The sequence below is a fragment of the Mesoplodon densirostris genome, chromosome 5 (genome assembly GCF_025265405.1).
Source record: "Mesoplodon densirostris isolate mMesDen1 chromosome 5, mMesDen1 primary haplotype, whole genome shotgun sequence".
NCBI classification, from domain to species: domain Eukaryota; kingdom Metazoa; phylum Chordata; class Mammalia; order Artiodactyla; family Ziphiidae; genus Mesoplodon; species Mesoplodon densirostris.
The window spans coordinates 95,441,792-95,460,116 of record NC_082665.1 but is presented as its reverse complement, the minus strand read 5'-3'; the positions used below and the strand labels follow the sequence as shown (position 1 = coordinate 95,460,116).

At 42.3% G+C, this 18,325-nt stretch overlaps 1 protein-coding gene across 1 annotated transcript; it reads left to right on the top strand.

The window, feature by feature from the left end:
* Positions 1 to 14,830: 14,830 nt before the first annotated feature.
* Positions 14,831 to 18,106, top strand: GHSR (growth hormone secretagogue receptor). Its single transcript, XM_060100039.1, has 2 exons — positions 14,831 to 15,626; positions 17,802 to 18,106. Exons 1-2 carry the CDS (start codon positions 14,831 to 14,833, stop codon positions 18,104 to 18,106), a joined length of 1,101 nt encoding a protein of 366 aa, XP_059956022.1.
* Positions 18,107 to 18,325: the final 219 nt, after the last annotated feature.

The window sequence follows — 18,325 nt, the reverse complement described above, 5'->3', positions numbered from 1 at the left end:
AACATTTTCTCTATTCTGGGTACTCTTGACCTTAGGTTGGTCTGATTCTGCAGCTCAAGTGTTGAACTGCCACTGGGCTGGAATATGTTAGAAAAGAAGCAAGGGGTTAGGTGAAGATGAGCATTTCAATGTAATTCTGGGAAACAAACAAAAGCAGTGTTAGCAAAGCTCCACCAACTCGACGATGAGCATAACCTACTTCTGTGACACTTGCCCCCAATCAAAACCAAAGTCCTTTAATATTATCTTTTAGAAAATAGGCTGTTTAGTGCAATGTGCTAGCATATACATTGGCATCAGATAGGTCTGATTTTCCATATTCTTTATACTAATGAGATAATAATTATTTTTACTATTCTTTGTGACAATGCAATATGAAGTCATAATCACCACATTCTAAGGACTTTAAAATGTGTCCAAACAAAAAAGAATAAAAGCAAGTATTTGACATACACAGCATTAGAGAAGAGGCTTTGTAACAAACTGAAAACATTTCCTGCTGGTAAAGATGGGACAATAGGAACAAAACTGCTTTACCAAAAACTGGTTCTCATATTTTGCTTTGACAGTTAAGGAATGCTGAATTAAGTAACAACAAATCACCTGAAAATGTGAGTGAAGCAATGAGAGAAAATTATCTCATAATAAATTTTCTAAATTTATTAAGACACTTCATTATTTTAATATAATCTCTGGTGCAAATTTTAAAGTGATTGATTTAACAGCCTGTACTCTAAAGTATATACAAATGTGGATTTGTCCTGGAAGTATAAAACATTCTGGCTTATTTATTAGGCTGGCCTAATATTTTATTTCATTTTTAAAAATTATTTATTTATTTATTTATTTATTTATGGCTGGGTTGGGTCTTCGTTGCAGTGCATGGGCTTCTCATTGCGGTGGCTTCTCCTGTTGTGGAGCACGGGCTCTAGGCGCTTGGGCTTCAGTTGTGGTGTGCAGGCTCGATAGTTGTGGCACACGGGCTTTGTTGTTCCGTGGCATGTGGGATCTTCCCGGAGCAGGGCTCAAATACATGTCCCCTGCTTTGGCAGGTGGATTCTTAACCTCTGCACCACCAGGGAAGTCCCTAGCCTGATATTTTAAAATAAGTCTGCAGCCATACAGTCTTCTTAGATTCCCTAAAATCACTTGCCAATGCATCTCTCAGAGAGAGATCAGTGCAGAAGAAACATCATGCTCTTCCTTCTTAAACTGTTTAGGCAAGTGGAGGAAACCAGATGAAATCTGCCCAAAGCAACTTTTTAGTGAGTGTTCCAGTTGGTGTGTTTTCAGTAGCTTTTAACAGAAGATCAACTCAGTTGGCACCAATAGCATAAAAAGCCTGAGGTAGGGTGATTCCAGGCGTGGTTAATTCAGTGGCTCGTTGCCATCACTGAGGAGACAGGTCTCTTCATTCTTCTGCTGCGCTTTGCTCATAATGTTGACTTTTGACCACGGGCTTGCAGGATGACTGCAGCAGGCTTAAGTAAGTACTTCACAACATTAAAGGCTCCCTGTATCCCTTTTTTTTTTTTTTTTTTTTTGTGGTACACGGGCCTCTCACTGTTGTGGCCTCTCCCGCTGCAGAGCAACAGGCTCCGGACGTGCAAGCTCAGCGTCCATGGCTCACAGGCCTAGCCGCTCCGCGGCATGTGGGATCTTCCTGGACTGGGGCACGAACCCGTGTCCCCTGCATCGGCAGGCGGACTCTCAACCACTGCGCCACCAGGAAAGCCCCCTTGTATCCCTTTTTAAGAATAAGAAAAACTCTTCCGCAGTCACTGTTCAGAATTATAGACATGCCCATTCCTAAATTATCCCCTGGCAAGGAAAATGGGATTTCCATGATTGGCTGAGATAAATTAAGATTATCCTCCCTAGGGGTGGGGAAAGGTCCAGCCTTTTCTACAGTATGCAGTCTCCCGACAACTGGACATTGTCAAGGTTTTGATCTCAGGGAGGATGAGTGTGTGGAACTGCTGCAAAGTAAGCGGTCGACAGTGTCCGCCATGTTGAGTCAGGAAGACCCTAGAAGGAATGGCTCCCCAAGCAGGGCTGGGACCTTCAAGGTATTTGCCTTGTGGAAGGAGAATACATACTGAAGAATAACTGGATAATATTATCCCTTTTTTTTTTCTTTTTTCCGGTACGCGGGCCTCTCACTGCTGTAGCCTCTCCCGTTGCGGAGCACAGGCTCTGGACGCGCAGGCTCAGTGGCCATGGCTCACGGGCCCAGCCGCTCCACGGCATGTGGGATCTTCCTGGACCGGGGCACGAACCCATGTCCCCTGCATCGGCAGGCGGACTCTCAACCAGTGCGCCACCAGGAAAGCCCTATCCCTTTTTTTCTGATTTGTCATGGCAGTCTCAACCCCTGATGACTTTCAGGGAAAGAGAAAATATTGTGATTATGCCTTTTAAAAGAGAAAAGAAATTCCCTACATGGAGGAGTCAGTGGTTCAGTATTACATTTGTAACTAAAAGAAATTTGGGGGGAAGGGGGAACAAAACTGAATCTTTTAGTTCAATTTACAGAAACCCATCTGTGACAGACATACGCAGTAGGAAACTTCATCTTTCATCACAGGAAGTACAGAGGTGGGGAAGGCTCCAGGGTCGGTTGATCTGGCTCGTTCCACCTCTTGGCCCTGTCTTCCTCAGCGTTGGCTTCATCCTCAGGTTGGTGGTTGGAGTGATTCTAGGTGTCACAGCTAGTCAAGATAAAGTCCAAAAGGGGCAGAATGACAGCTGCCCATGAGGAATGGGAAGACTTTCCCCAGGTGCCCCTCAGCATACTTCCTCTCCTGTTTCACTGGCCAGAGTTAGGTCACATGTCCATTCCTGAGTCCATCACTGCTTGGAGAGCTGACTAAATAAACATCTAGGCTGTGAGGATTCCAACTGCAAGTTGGTTTTCACTGTAGTTGGAATAATCAATATCCTTTACCTCTATAACTCTAATTAATCTACATCAGCGGTCAGCAAACTAATCGGCCCACCACATATTTAAAGTTTTAAAGGTTTAGTGGAGCACAGCCCCATCCATTGTTTTCAATGTATTGTTGACGGCTGCTTTTATGCCATAATGACATTTCAGTTGTGACAGAGACCATATGACTTACAAAGCCTAAAATATTTTCTATGTGATTCTTTACAGAAGTTTGCCTACCCTGATCTAAAGTTAACTGCAGTACTTTCTTTTATTTGCTTTATCCTACCTTCTGAAAGTGGCAACTTTTAATTTTATTATTCTAGGAAGGAGTGTGTGATGGTTAATTTTATGTCACCTTGACTGGCTATGGATTGCCCAGATTAAACACTATTTCTGCGGGTGTCTGTGAGGGTGTTTCCACATGAGATTAGCATTTGTATTGGTGGCATCAGTAAAGAAGATTGCCCTCCCCAGTGTTGGTGGGCATCATCCAATCCATTGAGGGAGGGTGTGAATAGAACAAAAGGCAGAGGAAGGAGGAATTTACCCCCTTTTCCTGCCTCACTGTTGAGCTGGGACATCTCATCTCATCCTTTCCTTCCACTCAAACTGAGGTTTATACCACTGACTCCCCTGGTTCCCAGGTCTTCAGACCAGACTGAATTGTACCACTGACTTTCCTGGGTCTCCAGCTTGCAGATGGCAGACTGTGGGACTTCTCAGCCTCCATAATTACACAAGCCACTTCCTCATAATAAGTCTCTCTCTCTCTCTCATTTATATATACTGTATCTATCTATCTATTTGTCTATCTATCTATCCCTATTGGTTCTGTTTCTCTGGAGAACCCTATTACGGAGTGAAACCTATGTTCATCTTATCTGTAGTTGTATGATTAGATATATTTTATCAATTTCCTTTGTGACTTTTTAAATTGAAGACACCTAGTCTACATAAGATACCTACGTAAAGTCAAGTCAATGACTCTCCCAACAGGTTTATGCTGTTTATACAGGATCCAGTCAGTGGTGTGCTGGACCCAGTTTGTACTGACTTGTAAGAACTATTTGCTGGCATGGCTTTCAAACTCTGCCTTCAGCGACCTTGGTGGTGTGAAATTGACCATGGTAGGGAGTAGGTACAGCACAGAAATTGGAAGACACTTAAGTTGATATTGTTCGTTGTTCTTTTTTTTTTTTTTCCTGAAGATCTGGTTGTTAAATATTTACCAGCACACCACGGCTCCAGCCATTATACGCACCTATCTCTGCTCTATAACTGCATAACAGAGAATGCCAATGGTGATCGGGGCTTTACCAATACATTCAGCTTCAAATGAATTTGTAATCTGAAGTAGTTAGTTAAGTCCCTCTTGCAATGAGATAATGTAGCCTGTGTTTTAAGTGTTACATAGCTTTTGATTTGTATAGGTTTTTTTCTAAGTAAATATTTCTCTTAGATAAAACATACAGATGAAATACATGAAAGCAAAATATCTTCCCTTTAAACTATCTGAAATTACAAGCATATTTATATTTTATAATTTATGTAAACCACTTGTGTGTGAATAAAGCAGAATATAGCTATCAGTGTACAAGGATCAAGTGCTCTGAATTCTCACTTTGTTCTGGAATGAGTGTAGTATTTGGGATCCGAAGGGAAGCCCTAGGTTTGGAGAGATTTGCCTTAATAAAAAGTGCACTCATTCATTTAAACAAGCATTTATTAAGCATCTGTTAAATCCCAGGCAACAATGACTTGCAAAAGACCTGGGCCCTGCTCACATAAGCCTTACAATCTAATGAGGAAGATAAATGTTAAACAAATAATCACATAAATGAGTACAAAATTAACAGCGGAACAGTAGGAAAGAAATGTAAATCTTTGTAAGTGTGGGGAACTGACCCATCTGGGTTGCAGAGAGTAAGAGGGAAAAAGTTCCAAGTTGAAATCTATATTCCAGGGAAATCTACTGGGTTGGACAAAAAGTTCACTTGGGTTTTTGGAAAAACCTGAATGAGCTTTTTGGCCAACCTAATATTTTCCAAGAGATCCTAGAAAAACTTGCCAGCCATTGTGGGCTCAAGAACAATGGGGGACCATTTGAAGGGTTTTAAGCACAGGAGTGTCAGGATTAAATATGTATTTTTGGAAGATCTCTGGCTGCAGAGGGCACAAGGATCTTAGCATGGGAAGAATAAACAGAGGGAGAGCAGTCCTTTGGCTATTGCAGCAGTTCTGGTGGGGATTAGGGAGGCTCGGACCAGGGCATTAATGGAGGATGTGCTGAGAAGTGGCTGAAACACATCTGAACTCACTGAGCTCCCCACAAAACACTTCAGCTGCCTTCAAGGAGCTTATAATGTAGTTGAAGAGGCAACTCATGGGTATGAAGTCACAGAAACAGTGTATAATTAGGAAGTAAACTGAGGAGATCAACTGAGGGACATAGGAATTGAGAGCAAGAAATGGGCCAGGACTCCAATGGTTAGGATTTGGAGAGAGAGAGGCCAGAGGAAAGAGGTGGCAAGAGGCAGGGCAGTGAGGGGAGGAGCAGAGATGGCACAATGGGATGAAGAACAAATCTTGCTGGATATGCAGGGTAAGGCCAAATTATGAGAACTTGAGAAGGTCAGAGTTTGAAAGACTTGATGTGAGATGAGAATGAGCCACTATAAGTATTTTACATAAGAAGGATACCAAACGAAAGTAAGCTTTAAAGAAGTTTAGTTTTACCAAATTCTTGTGGTTAATTAGACTGAGAAGAACTTGCTGCCTGCATGGTTGTTGAGTGGGGGACTGGACTTAGCTGTTGCCAATTAAGAAAGGAGGTGAGGCCTAGAGGAAAACATGGGCAGAACACTCTTTGACGTGAATCACAGAAATATTTTTTTGGATCTGTCTCCTATAGTAAAGAAAATACAAGCAAATATAAACAAATGATACCTAATTAAACTTAAAGCTTTTGCACAGCAAAGGAAACCATCGACAAAATGAAAAGACAACCTACCGAATGGGAGAAAATATTTGCAAATGACATGACCAAAAAGGGATTAATATCCAACATATATAAACAGCTCATGCAACTCAACATCAAAAAAAAAAAAAAAAAAAACAAGCAACCCAGTTGAAAAATGGGCAGAATAACTGAATAAGCATTTTTCGAAAGAGGACATGCAGATGGCCAACAGGCACATGGAAAGATGCTCAACATCGCTAATCATCAGGGAAATGCAAATCAAAACCACAATGAGGTATCACCTCACACTTGTCAGAATGGCTATCATGAAAAAGAATACAAGAAACAAATGTTGAAGAGGATGTGGAGAAAAGGGAACCCTTGTGCACTGTTGGTGGGAATGTAAATTGGTGCAGCCACTGTGGAAAACAGTATGGAAGTTTCCCAAAAAACTAAAAATAGAACTATCATATGACTCAGCAATTCCACTCCTGGGTATCTAACTGAAATAAAACAAAAATACTGACTCAAAAAGATACAGGCACCCCGACATTTATAGCAGCATTACTTACAACTGCCAAGATATGGAAGAAATGTAATTGTCCATCAACAGATGAATGGATAAAGATATGGTATATATATGTATGTATATATATATATATATATATATATACACACACACACACACACACACACACACACACACACCATGGAATACTACTCAGCCATGAAAAAGAATGAAATTTTCCCGTTTGCTGCAACATGGATGAACTAGGGGAGCATAATGCTAAGTGAAATTAATCAGAGAAAGATAAATACTCTATGATATCACTTATTTGTAGAATCTAAAAAGCACAGCAAACTAATGAATATAAGAAAAAAGAAGCAGACTCACAGATACAGAGAACAAACTAGTGGTCACCAGTGGGGTGGGGGGGCAGTATAGGGGTGGGGGAGTGGGAGGTTCAAACTATTAGGTGTAAAAAAAGGCTCAAGGATGTATTGTACCACCCCGGGGAATATAGCCAATATTTTGTAATAACTGTAAAGGGAAAGTAACCTTTAAAAATTGTATTAAAAAAAACTAAAGAATGGAGATGAGGGACAGATATTAGGAACATTCAGTGGGTTGGAGATGATGAATTTGCTTTAGACATAAAATGAGCTTGCAATGGTGATGAGCTCTCCAGTAATAAATGTCCAGTAGGCAATACAGACTGGGTGGTTTTATTTGTATTCTTCTGCACTGCTTACAATCCCAGGTTGTCTTTCCACATTAGCATTCTCAGAAGGAATGTTCCATGATTTGTACAAGGGAAAAGTTCTCCTTTCTAAAGCACTTGGCAAGCCTTTACAAAATGAAATATTTTGATACATTATCTTAATTGCATATTAAATAATATCTTGCCATAATAAAATTGAATTGCCCAAACGGTCATAGATTGTTTGTTTTTGTTTTTGTTGTTCTGAGGTATGCGGGCCTCCCACTGTTGTGGCCTCTCCCGTTGCGGAGCACAGGCTCCAGACGCGCAGGCTCAGCGGCCATGGCTCACGGGCCCAGCCGCTCCGCGGCATGAGAGATCTTCCCGGACTGGGGCATGAACCCGTGTCCCCTGCATCGGCAGGCGGACTCTCAACCACTGTGCCACCAGGGAAGCCCGGTCATAGATTTTTCTGTATTCTTTACCAGTTTAATAAGTAAGTATGGATTTTTAGGAAATTAGAACCAGAGGTAGACTCCTATTTTAGTGAGCTTCGTGAGATAAATAATTTATAGTGTTTAACTTCCATTAAAAATTTTTTTAAATTTATTTATTTATTTTTGGTTGCATTGGGTCTTCATTGTGGTGCGCGGGCTTCTCCTTGCAGTGGCTTCTCTTGTTGCAGAACACGGGCTCTAGGCATGCGGGCTTCAGTAGTTGTGGCACACGGGTTCAGTAGTTGTGGCTCACGGACTTTGTTGCTCCACGGCATGTGGGATCTTACTGGACCAGGCCTCAAACCCATGTCCCCTGCATTGGCAGGTGGATTCTTAAGAACTGTGCCACCAGGGAAGTCCGTCCATTAAAATTAATATACACTGCAATCTATAGCAAAACAGATTCAGGATATACTTTATAAAGAAATTCATATACTCATGTCTCATTTACAAATCTTCTCTAGTTTATTAATAACCCACATTTCGTCAGAGATTAAAGTCCTCTCTATCCCTCCATCCTCCTACCCCTAAAGTAAACTACCACCTAAATACCAATAGAGTATTTTTTAGAAAATTTAGAATTTCAAAGGTCCAAACACACTACAAATAACAAACAACAAAAAAAAAATGTCTTTGCTTCAGAGATTAGCTTCAGAGAGGACAACAACTGTTGAAGGCACCTGCTAAGTGGGATTTTTAATTTAATAGAATTTGTTTTAACTCTATCAGTAAAGCACAATTGCTGTGCACCATCTGTTGAAGCTTTGAAACTGCCTTGGATGTTACAATCATATCCCTTAAAATAGAATACTACTTTTTACTAACTTGTCTTCTTCCTATTTATTTTCCAACGCTTTCAGAATCATTAGAAGATGAATTGACAAGAAAACAAACAATCTCAAGAGTCAAAAGGACAACTCAACAGCAAAAAAAAAAGCCCACCAAAAACCCCCCAAAAAACTGATTTTTAAATGGACAAAGGACTTGAATAGACATTACTCCAAAGAATATATACAAATGGCCAATAACTATGTGAAAATGTACTCAGCATCACTAATCATTAGGAACATGCAAATCAAAACCACAATGATATACAACTTCACACCCATTACGATGACTACTACAAAACAAAGAACAAACAACAGGAAAAAAAACAGAGGATAGGTGTTGGCAAGGATGTAAAGAAATTGGAACCCTGTGCACTGCTGGTGGGAATGTAAATGGTGCGGCTGCTGTGGAAAACCGTATGGCAGTTCCTCAAAAAATTAAATATAGAATTACCATATGACCCAGCAATTCCAATTCTGGGTATCTACATAAAAAAATTGAAAGCAGGGACACAAACAGATGTTTGTATGCCAATGTTCATAGCAGCATTATTCACAATAGCCAAAAGGTGGAAGTAACTCAAGTGTCTATTGACGGATGAACAGATAAGCAAAGTGTGGTCTATATACATACAATGAAATATTACTCAGCCTTAAAAAGGAAGAAACTTCTGGCACATGCTACAACATAGATGAACCTTGAGGACATTATGCTAAATGAAATAAACCAGTCATAAAAGAACAAATACTGACATGGGGTACCTACAGTAGTCAAATTCATAGAGACAGAAAGTAGATGGTGGTTGCCAGGGCTGGGAAGAGGACATTCTTCTTTTATTAAACTATTAAACAGTAATTTTATTTTTATGTTATTCTGTAATATACCTGTAGGCATATAAAATGCAGCATTATTTATAACAGTAAAAGATTATTACAACATACAAACAAATAAAAACAGTAAAACATTGGTTGAATAAAACTAAGTTACATCTCCAAAACTATGTAAGTTTCTCAAGATAGAGTACTACAGAAACATTTAAGAAAAGAATATTGATATAAGAGAATTCCAGGATACAGTGTTACATTAAAAAATCAAGATAGTGTACAGTGTATATAGTATATTACCCTTTCTGTAGGCTACACACGCACACACACACACACACACATACACACGTATTTACAGAAACACACACAGGATAGGGAAACCAGAAGCTTAATTTGTTTTTAATGATGTCATTTGAGGAGTATAAAAAAGGTGTAACATTTTCCTGAATATTCTTTGGTTTCTCATTTTAAATTTAAGACTATACTTTATTTTAAAGTTTTCACTGTCAAATCACATGAATGATTTATATATTCAAAAATAAAATTTAAATTTTAAAATAATTCCTAAAATTTAAGGTAACTGAAACAAATCTAACCATATATCAAATTAATAACATAACCACACATAAAAAAGCATTATTTCAATTAATTTTAGAACACGTAGTTGTACACAGTGGGGTATATTTTAAGGACAAAGAGAACGGCAAGAAAATCTCAAGCTTTATTTGTCAGGTTTACTATTAATGGTAATGCCATTATTAGTTTGAAATTATTTAATGCATATTACAACATAAATAATTATCTATATGTTGTTAGAAGCCAGGATGTTCAGTAGGAATGTAAAATCAAGTACAGGGACTTCCCTGGTGGCACAGTGTTTAAAAATCCACCTGCCAAGGCAGGGGACACAGGGTTGAGCCCTGGTTCGGGAAGATCCCACATGCCGTGGAATAACTAAGCCCGTGCACCACAACTACTGAGCCTGCGCTCTAGAGCCCACAAGCCACAACTACTGAGCCCACATTCCACAACTACTGAAACCCACGTGCGTAGAGCCTGTGCTTCGCAACAAGAGAAGTCACCACGGTGAGAACCCATGCACTGCAATGAAGAGTAGCCCCCGCTCGCTGCAACTGGATAAAGCCCGGGCGAAGCAATGAAGACCCAACGCAACCACAGATAAATAAATAAAATAAATTTCCAAAAAAAAAAGAAAAAAATTTTAAAAAAGAAAAAAAATAAATCAAATCAAGTACATTAAGTATATAATTGGAAGTTGAATTGAAATACCTCTATAAACTTATGACTTCTAATTTTTTGTATGGGAATAATTTCAAACAAAAGTTGCAAGAATAGTACAAAGGAAATCTTTCTACCTCTTTCCTAGATTCATTTATTATTAACATTTTGCCCCATTTGCTTTGTCATTGGCTCTGTTTATCTACACACACATAATTATTTTTCTGAAACAGATGCATAAATCATGGCAAGTGTGTATTTTTAAGAATAATAATATTTTCTTTCACACAGTTATCAACTGCAGTAAACTTAACATTGATTCAATACTGCTATCTAATCTACCATCCATATTCTAAGTTTGTCACTTAACCCAATATTGTCCTTTATAGAAGTCTTTTTCCTCCAGTTTAGGATCCAGTCTAGGATTAGGAATTATAGTTAGCTGTTACATCTCTTTGGTTTCCTTTAGTCTGGAACATTTTCCCAGTCTTTGTCTTGTATAACATCGACATTTTAGGGAAGAATTTTAAAAATAGAATATTCTTCATTTTGAGTCTGTCTGATGTTTCCTGCAATTAGATTGAGGTTGTGCATTCCTAGCTGGAATACCATGTAAGTGACTTTGTGTCCTTCCCAGAGTATCACCCTGGTGATGTTAATTTTGATCACTTGCTAAGGGTGTGTCTGATTTATCTACTGTATCATCATTATTATCTCATGATTTTTTCAAAAAACATATACCCTAGCTCTGTCCACTGACAGGGTCTAGTCCATAATACTACAGGGGCAATAAACACCCTTACTTCCCAAATTTAAGTTTCTAAATGCCATTCCCCACTATAAGGTGCCAGGGATTATTGGAGAAATGGCTGCTCCCAGGTATAGAGTAGGGAACTTCCAAGGTGAGCAAGGGGTATCTTACGCTGCCACAAATTCTGACAAGGAAGTTCTCAAAATCTAAGCAAGTCTGGGTCTTCCCTGGTGGTGCAGTGGTTAAGACTCCACGCTCCCAGTACAGGGGGCCTGGGTTTGATCCCTGGCCAGGGAACTAGATCCCACATGCATGCTGCAACTAAGAGGTCACATGCCACAACTAAAGAGCCAGCAAGCCACAACAAAGAAGCCCTCCTGCTGCAACTAAGGAGCCCATGTGCTGCAACTAAGACCCGGCACAACCAAAAAAAAAAAAAAAAAACTAAGTAAGTCATGTCAAAAGACTCTGGAGCCAGCTTGGAGGGGATCTCATTGGACAAAGCTAGGATAATTTAAGCATCAAAAAGAAAAAATAACCATAATTTTGGTTGGTACTCACTGAATATATAAAAATCCATAAATCCATAATAATACTTCTCATACCATTCACAGGACAAGGAATGCTGGGCTTTTATGCTCCAATGTGGTTTTTTGTTTTTGTTTTTTTGTTTTTTGCGGTACGCAGGTCTCTCACTGTCGTGGCCTCTCCCGTTGCAGAGCACAGGCTCCGGACGCGCAGGCTCAGCGGCCATGGCTCACGGGCCCAGTCGCTCTATGGCATGTGGGATCTTCCCGGAACGGGGCACAAACCCGTGTCCCCTGCATTGGCAGGCGGACTCTCAACCACTGCACCAGCAGGGAAGCCCTCCAATATGGTTTTGTGCCCATCTGAATAGTTTAGTATGTTCTGCTTCACATTTTGGAGCTCAACTTTGAAGATCCAACTCAGGTGGCAGAACCTCTCTCTATGCAATTCATTGTTTCTCCATATTTCAACAGAGCTCATTGTACACGCCTCTTTAAATGCACGTATCAAACTGTACTGGAATTGAAATATAGGACCTTTCTGACTTTTATTTATTTTGTTATTCCCAGTGCCTAACACATACTAATAGACAGTTTTATATATTTTTATAATATTATGGGTTGTAAATGAATGAATCAATTTCAATACTATCCCCTGTTTTTTCTTCATGACACAATACAGATTTGTCTTTATTTTGGAAAATGATTGAATGCAGTTAAATATCTGTCTATTTTAGCCAACATGACAAATTTTTATCATGATAGATTTTTTAGAAGATTTTTCCCATTTATCAGCTTTAGCTTATTGCTAAATCTTATTTATTGCTTTAGCACTCAGTAGACTAGAAATATGTCCCACAATATTTTCCTGATTCTTATTCTTAAACAATAGCTTCCTACGGTATTTTTATTTATCCCAGTCTGTTTTCTCCCCCTAGAGACTTGTCTGCACACATAAATCTATTGATAATGTAGGGTGGGAAGTGTTAAAGTCAAATAATTGATTTAAAAAAAAAACTTGTGACTGGTGGCTTGACTTAGTTGTAATTTTTTTTTTTTTAAGCAGTTGAAACAGATTTTTGGTACACTTTCTGTCACACAGCCCTGGAAACCTATGTAGCGTGTTTTCCAGTAAGTTGCCTGTATTAAACTTCCTCATTCAGTCTCGCACTATGGGTGGAATCTTTCATGCACGTGTGCATATATTCATCCTTAGGTTTTTGTGGACTTCCAAGCATTAACCATTTAGTTGGCAGAGTTGACATAAACCATCTGGCAAAGGCATGTGCAAACCCACTAAAGTCCTTCAGGAAAGCCCTCTCTCATACACAGTGATTTTAGGCCACAGGTAAGTGAGAGTAAATAGGTGCGGCCAGCGCAGCCGCTTAATACGGGTCTGTGTTTGGGAGGAATCTCCCCGGCTCCCTCGTGGAGCAGGACTGTGGTGCTGAGGCAAGAACTGAAAAAGGTGAGGGCGGGCAGCCTCAGCTAGGGAGAGCTGTGGGGCGAGGTAGAAAGGGCTGGTCGCTAGCCGCGGTGCTGAACACGCTCCCGGGCTGCCCCCAGGGTGGCCCGCGGGAAGAGGCCCGGCGGGTTGGTGAGTGAGTTAGCGGGTAACCGCCAGTCTCGCGCCTTAGGTTGTCGATTCCTGGCTCCGGGCAGGGGACGCACAGGCCGTGTCCAGGAGAGTCACCTCGAGAGCGTAGGGGCAGCCTCCGACCCATTCCTCAATAGCAACCCCAATAACAGCAACGCCGCCTATATTTATTTCTGGAGCTCCAACTCTGTCCCCAGCATTTGGCATCCATTCCCAGTGGTCATCACAACATCCTCGAAATTTAAAACAAAAAGGTTGATGACTTGCCCAAGTGAACACAGCTACCCAAAGGCTGATCTTTCTCGTCCATGCCTCAGAAAATGTTTACTGTGCGCCCTCGACGTGCCAGCCTTACAGCCTCTGCTGCTCCCCCTTTGACAGCTACCCCCCACGCCTTGCCACGCTAACACGCCCCTTAGCCCTTCCTCTTCCCCCGAGGTTTGCAGCAGGCAAAAGTAATCTACACAGCATATCCCCTTCCACTGCCGAGTTGGGGAACCGTACAAAGGGCTGGAAATCCGAACACAATTTATTCACACATCTTGCCCCTTCGCTCTCAGTAGTCCACCGGGTGGGATAGCCAACTCTAGCTCTTGAGCCCCCAACTCGCTGTGTGACCTTGGACAAGCGGCCACACCTCTCTGAACCTGCTTCTCCTCGCTAACATGGCGATAGGTTCTAGGACTGCGTGAGGCTCTTCCCAGGTGCGCACTGGTCTCCTTTCAGGTCGGAACACTCCCTACCTCCCTTTTCCAAGCCCGGTTGTGCACGCTCACTTCTCCCCACCAGGTCCGTAGCCAACTCTGTCCCTTGTTGAGGAAGAACTCAGGTCGCGGGAACTGAAGGTGTTCTCCCCACCGTGCCCGGCCCCAACCCCGGGTGTGATCTGCCCTTCTGGGCCACCCTAGCCAGGCAGCACCCAAGGCTGGGGAGAGGCCCCTCGCGCTCCAGCTTCGCAGTGCCGGGTCTGTTCTGTGCCCACGCGCCGGGACGCTTTGGGAAGTGCGAGATGCATCTGGAGACAGAACGCAAAGGCGAGGCAGGGCTGGCGGGGCTGCCCCGGTGACAGGTACTTGTGTGGAGGCCGGCCAAAGGCTGGGTTGGGAGAGAAGGACTTTGGGGGAGAGGACGGGGAAAAGGGGAGGTGCCAGAAAGAGCGGTGGGTCACTCGGTCCATCTCTCCATCAGTGTGTGTGCGCGCGTGTGTGTGTGTGCGTGTGTGTGTGTGTGTGTGTGTGTGTGTGTCTTCCCGCCTCCCTCTCTTCCCCTCCTCCCCGCCCCAGGCTCTCAGTCTCACCTTTTCCCTCGGCTGCTGCCTCTCCCCTCTCTTTCCTCCCAAGCATCCTCCCTGAGAACCCGCGCCCGTTCCTCCCTCGCACTCTCTTGCGCCTAAGAAGACCTTTTCCGGGACCAGCGCCCGATCCAGCCTCTCAGGGCAGCCGCATCCCAAAGCCAGTTAAGCAGGGCCGGCAGCATGTGGAACGCGACGCCGAGCGAGGAGCCGGGGCCCAACCTCACGCTGCCGGACCTGGGCTGGGACGCTGCCCCTGACAACGACTCGCTGGTCGATGAGCTGCTGCCGCTCTTCCCCGCGCCGCTGCTGGCGGGCGTCACAGCCACCTGCGTGGCGCTCTTCGTGGTGGGCATCGCGGGCAACCTGCTCACCATGCTGGTGGTGTCGCGCTTCCGCGAGCTGCGTACCACCACCAACCTCTACCTGTCCAGCATGGCCTTCTCCGACCTACTCATCTTCCTCTGCATGCCCCTCGACCTCGTCCGCCTCTGGCATTACCGGCCCTGGAACTTGGGTGACCTGCTCTGCAAACTCTTCCAGTTCGTCAGCGAGAGCTGCACCTACGCCACGGTGCTCACCATCACCGCGCTGAGCGTCGAACGCTACTTCGCCATCTGCTTCCCGCTGCGGGCCAAGGTGGTGGTCACCAAGGGCCGGGTGAAGCTGGTCATCCTGGTCATCTGGGCCGTGGCCTTCTGCAGCGCCGGGCCCATCTTCGTGCTGGTCGGGGTGGAGCATGAGAACGGCACCGACCCTCGGGACACCAACGAGTGCCGCGCCACAGAGTTCGCGGTGCGCTCGGGACTGCTCACCGTCATGGTGTGGGTGTCCAGCGTCTTCTTCTTCCTCCCTGTTTTCTGCCTCACTGTGCTCTACAGCCTCATCAGCAGGAAGCTGTGGAGGAGGAGACGCGGCGAGGCAGCGGTGGGCGCCTCGCTCAGGGACCAGAACCACAAACAAACCGTGAAGATGCTGGGTGGGTCTCGGTGCGCCCTTGAGCTCTCTCTCCCAGGTCCCCTCCTCTTCCCCTGCCCTTCCCCTTCTTCCTGAGTCTGCCTTTCTCCCCAGTGTCTCTAGGTCTCTGTTTCCCTGTAAGTTTCTCAAGTATTCTCTCCTTTTTCCGTCTTGAGCTCTGTCTATGGTCTCTAGTTTCACTGTCTTGTCCCTCTTTCTATTTTTGTTTCTGGTTTTACATTTTTGCTCTATCTCTCTTTATATCTATGTTTTGCTCTCTCCCTTCCTTTCTCCCTCCCTCCTCCCACCCCTTGACTATCTCTTTGTTCTCTTTCTATCTCTTTGTGTCTCTTTCTCCTGGTCTCACCTTTCTCTCTTTCATGGAAAAATGTCCCACCTTTGTATTTCTCTAAAATGTGTTTTATATTGGCCCAGAAACTTTGCTTCGGAATGAGATCTTTCATTAAAGAGTATATTGTGGTGTTAAAATGTGTTAAAGGTGATGTTAAGCTTCCTGCCTCAATTTGTAGATATCTAAGTTGCCTTAAGAAAAGCAGGTGTTAAGGGTGAAAAAGAGCAGGCATTGATTCTAGAAAGTATTCATTGGTAAATGTAACCAAAGATGTGATCATCGTGGATAATTCTATCAGAGAAGATTCATTTTTCTTTCAACATTGTGATTTGCTTTCTGACTTGCATTTTTTTTCCAGATAATTGCATCAATTCTGTTTACCCTGATGCTGTTTATACAGCTTTGTAAGGAAATCAGTGACAAATCAGTGCTGGGGTCTCTGTTTTCATGATTACTTTTCTCTCCAAGTAGGATAGGCTAGATAAGCTAGGATAGGCAGGCTTCCAAACTGAGAAAAGGAGAATTTGTGGGAGCTGACAGAACTTACTATCCCTCCCCAAATGGTCCTTCAGAGAACATCTGGGTGCAGTGTCACACTGGAGTATGCTGAATCGTTATTGCATAAATTCAGCTTCTTTAAGTATATGTGTTTGGTACAAGTGAAGTAATACAAACTGTGTTCACATCCAAGCAAAATATTAATTCTCCTTGCTTTTTTCAAAACCAGAATCTGCACATTTTATTATTTGGACATTGTAGTCAACAGTTTGTACTTATTTGCAGATATAGTACTTCTTAGAAGTTATTCTACGATAATTTTGATTTGTAATTTTACAATTCTTGAAATCCTGTATATTAAAGTGATAGCGTTTATTCAAAGAATGTCAAGTTTAAAAAAATTTTTAGACCAGTGATTCTCACAATATGACTAATAGATTGTAAACCTGCTAGTGCCCAGGGGACTCTAATATTCATGTTGCTGCTGGGGCAGTCAGTTGCTACTATGCAAATTAGTTTTGAGAATACGTTTAATAATTTCCTCTAAGTTTATTTTTAAGCTGTTAATTATCTTCACTGGTGACTCTCTTTTGCCTTGACAGTTGGAAGGGAATCACTAAAGTGGTACAAGTACTAAAATATTATTTTCTGTTATTTTTCCTCTGATTTCTGAATTTTAAAAACTTAATCTAAAAATTCAGAGGTCTTGAAGAAAGCAACCTTACATGGGCAAAATTAAGGCCTGGATGGATGATAATTAATGTTAGTTGGTTTTATGGCCTTTTCTACCTTACTTATGTCTGTTTTAAGGGGAAAAGCTCATTCATCTCAATGATTCTCAATCCTGACTGCATATTCAGTCGTCTGTAAAACTTTAAAAAGAAAAAAGGAAACAGGTGTCCTGGTCTCCTTCCTAGAGATTTTAATTTATTGAGTCTGTATTATATCCAAGGAATCTGTGCCGCAGGAAACTCTGATACATAACTATGGTTGAGTAAAACCACATTGTCTCATATAGGTTTGATCTAACACATATAAAATGGTGGACAATTGTGACTAGATTGTCTAGTTACTTGAGTCAACATGTCAACTCAAGCACAAAATCACTCAAATGGTTGTTAACTAGAAATTACTGGGAAGCTCAGTAAAAATGGTTGACTTGTTGATCCAGACAGACTCAATCTTGGTTAAAATATAGGAAAGAGCAGAAAATGATATTTCTCTGAAGCCAGTGGTCATACCACACATAATCAAAACCAAACCATGTCTTCAAAATCGATTGTGATTTGCTATATTTCTTGAACTTTGCTATATTTCTTGACGTTCTCTTTCTCATTGTCCTTTCAGCTGTAGTGGTTTTTGCTTTCATCCTCTGCTGGCTGCCCTTCCATGTAGGGCGATATTTATTTTCCAAATCCTTCGAGCCTGGTTCCTTGGAGATTGCTCAGATCAGCCAATACTGCAACCTCGTCTCCTTCGTCCTCTTCTACCTCAGTGCCGCCATCAACCCCATTCTGTACAACATCATGTCCAAGAAGTACCGGGTGGCAGTGTTCAAACTTCTGGGATTTGAACCCTTCTCCCAGAGGAAGCTCTCCACTCTGAAGGATGAAAGTTCTAGGGCCTGGACAGAATCTAGTATTAATACATGACCAAGCACATTGCTCAGCAAAGTCATTGCTTATTATTCTAAACTGGAAGCCATAGCACAGCAGAACTTGGGAGGAAGTTGAAGGTTAATTTTGGAATTAGAGACACATAGGTCTGGAAACAATTGGGGGGAAAAGAAAAGACAGAATTTGTAATGTGTGAGCAGTTTGATTTGATTGCACACTCATCAGTGCTCTCATACACGATTTCTGCATATTCAC

Coding starts and splice junctions, on each gene's coding strand:
- GHSR (XM_060100039.1), top strand. CDS start 14,831: ATGTGGAACGCGACGCCGAGCGAGGAGCCGGGGCCCAACCTCACGCTG. Junction 15,627..17,801: donor ACAAACCGTGAAGATGCTGG/GTGGGTCTCGGT, acceptor TTGTCCTTTCAG/CTGTAGTGGTTTTTGCTTTC.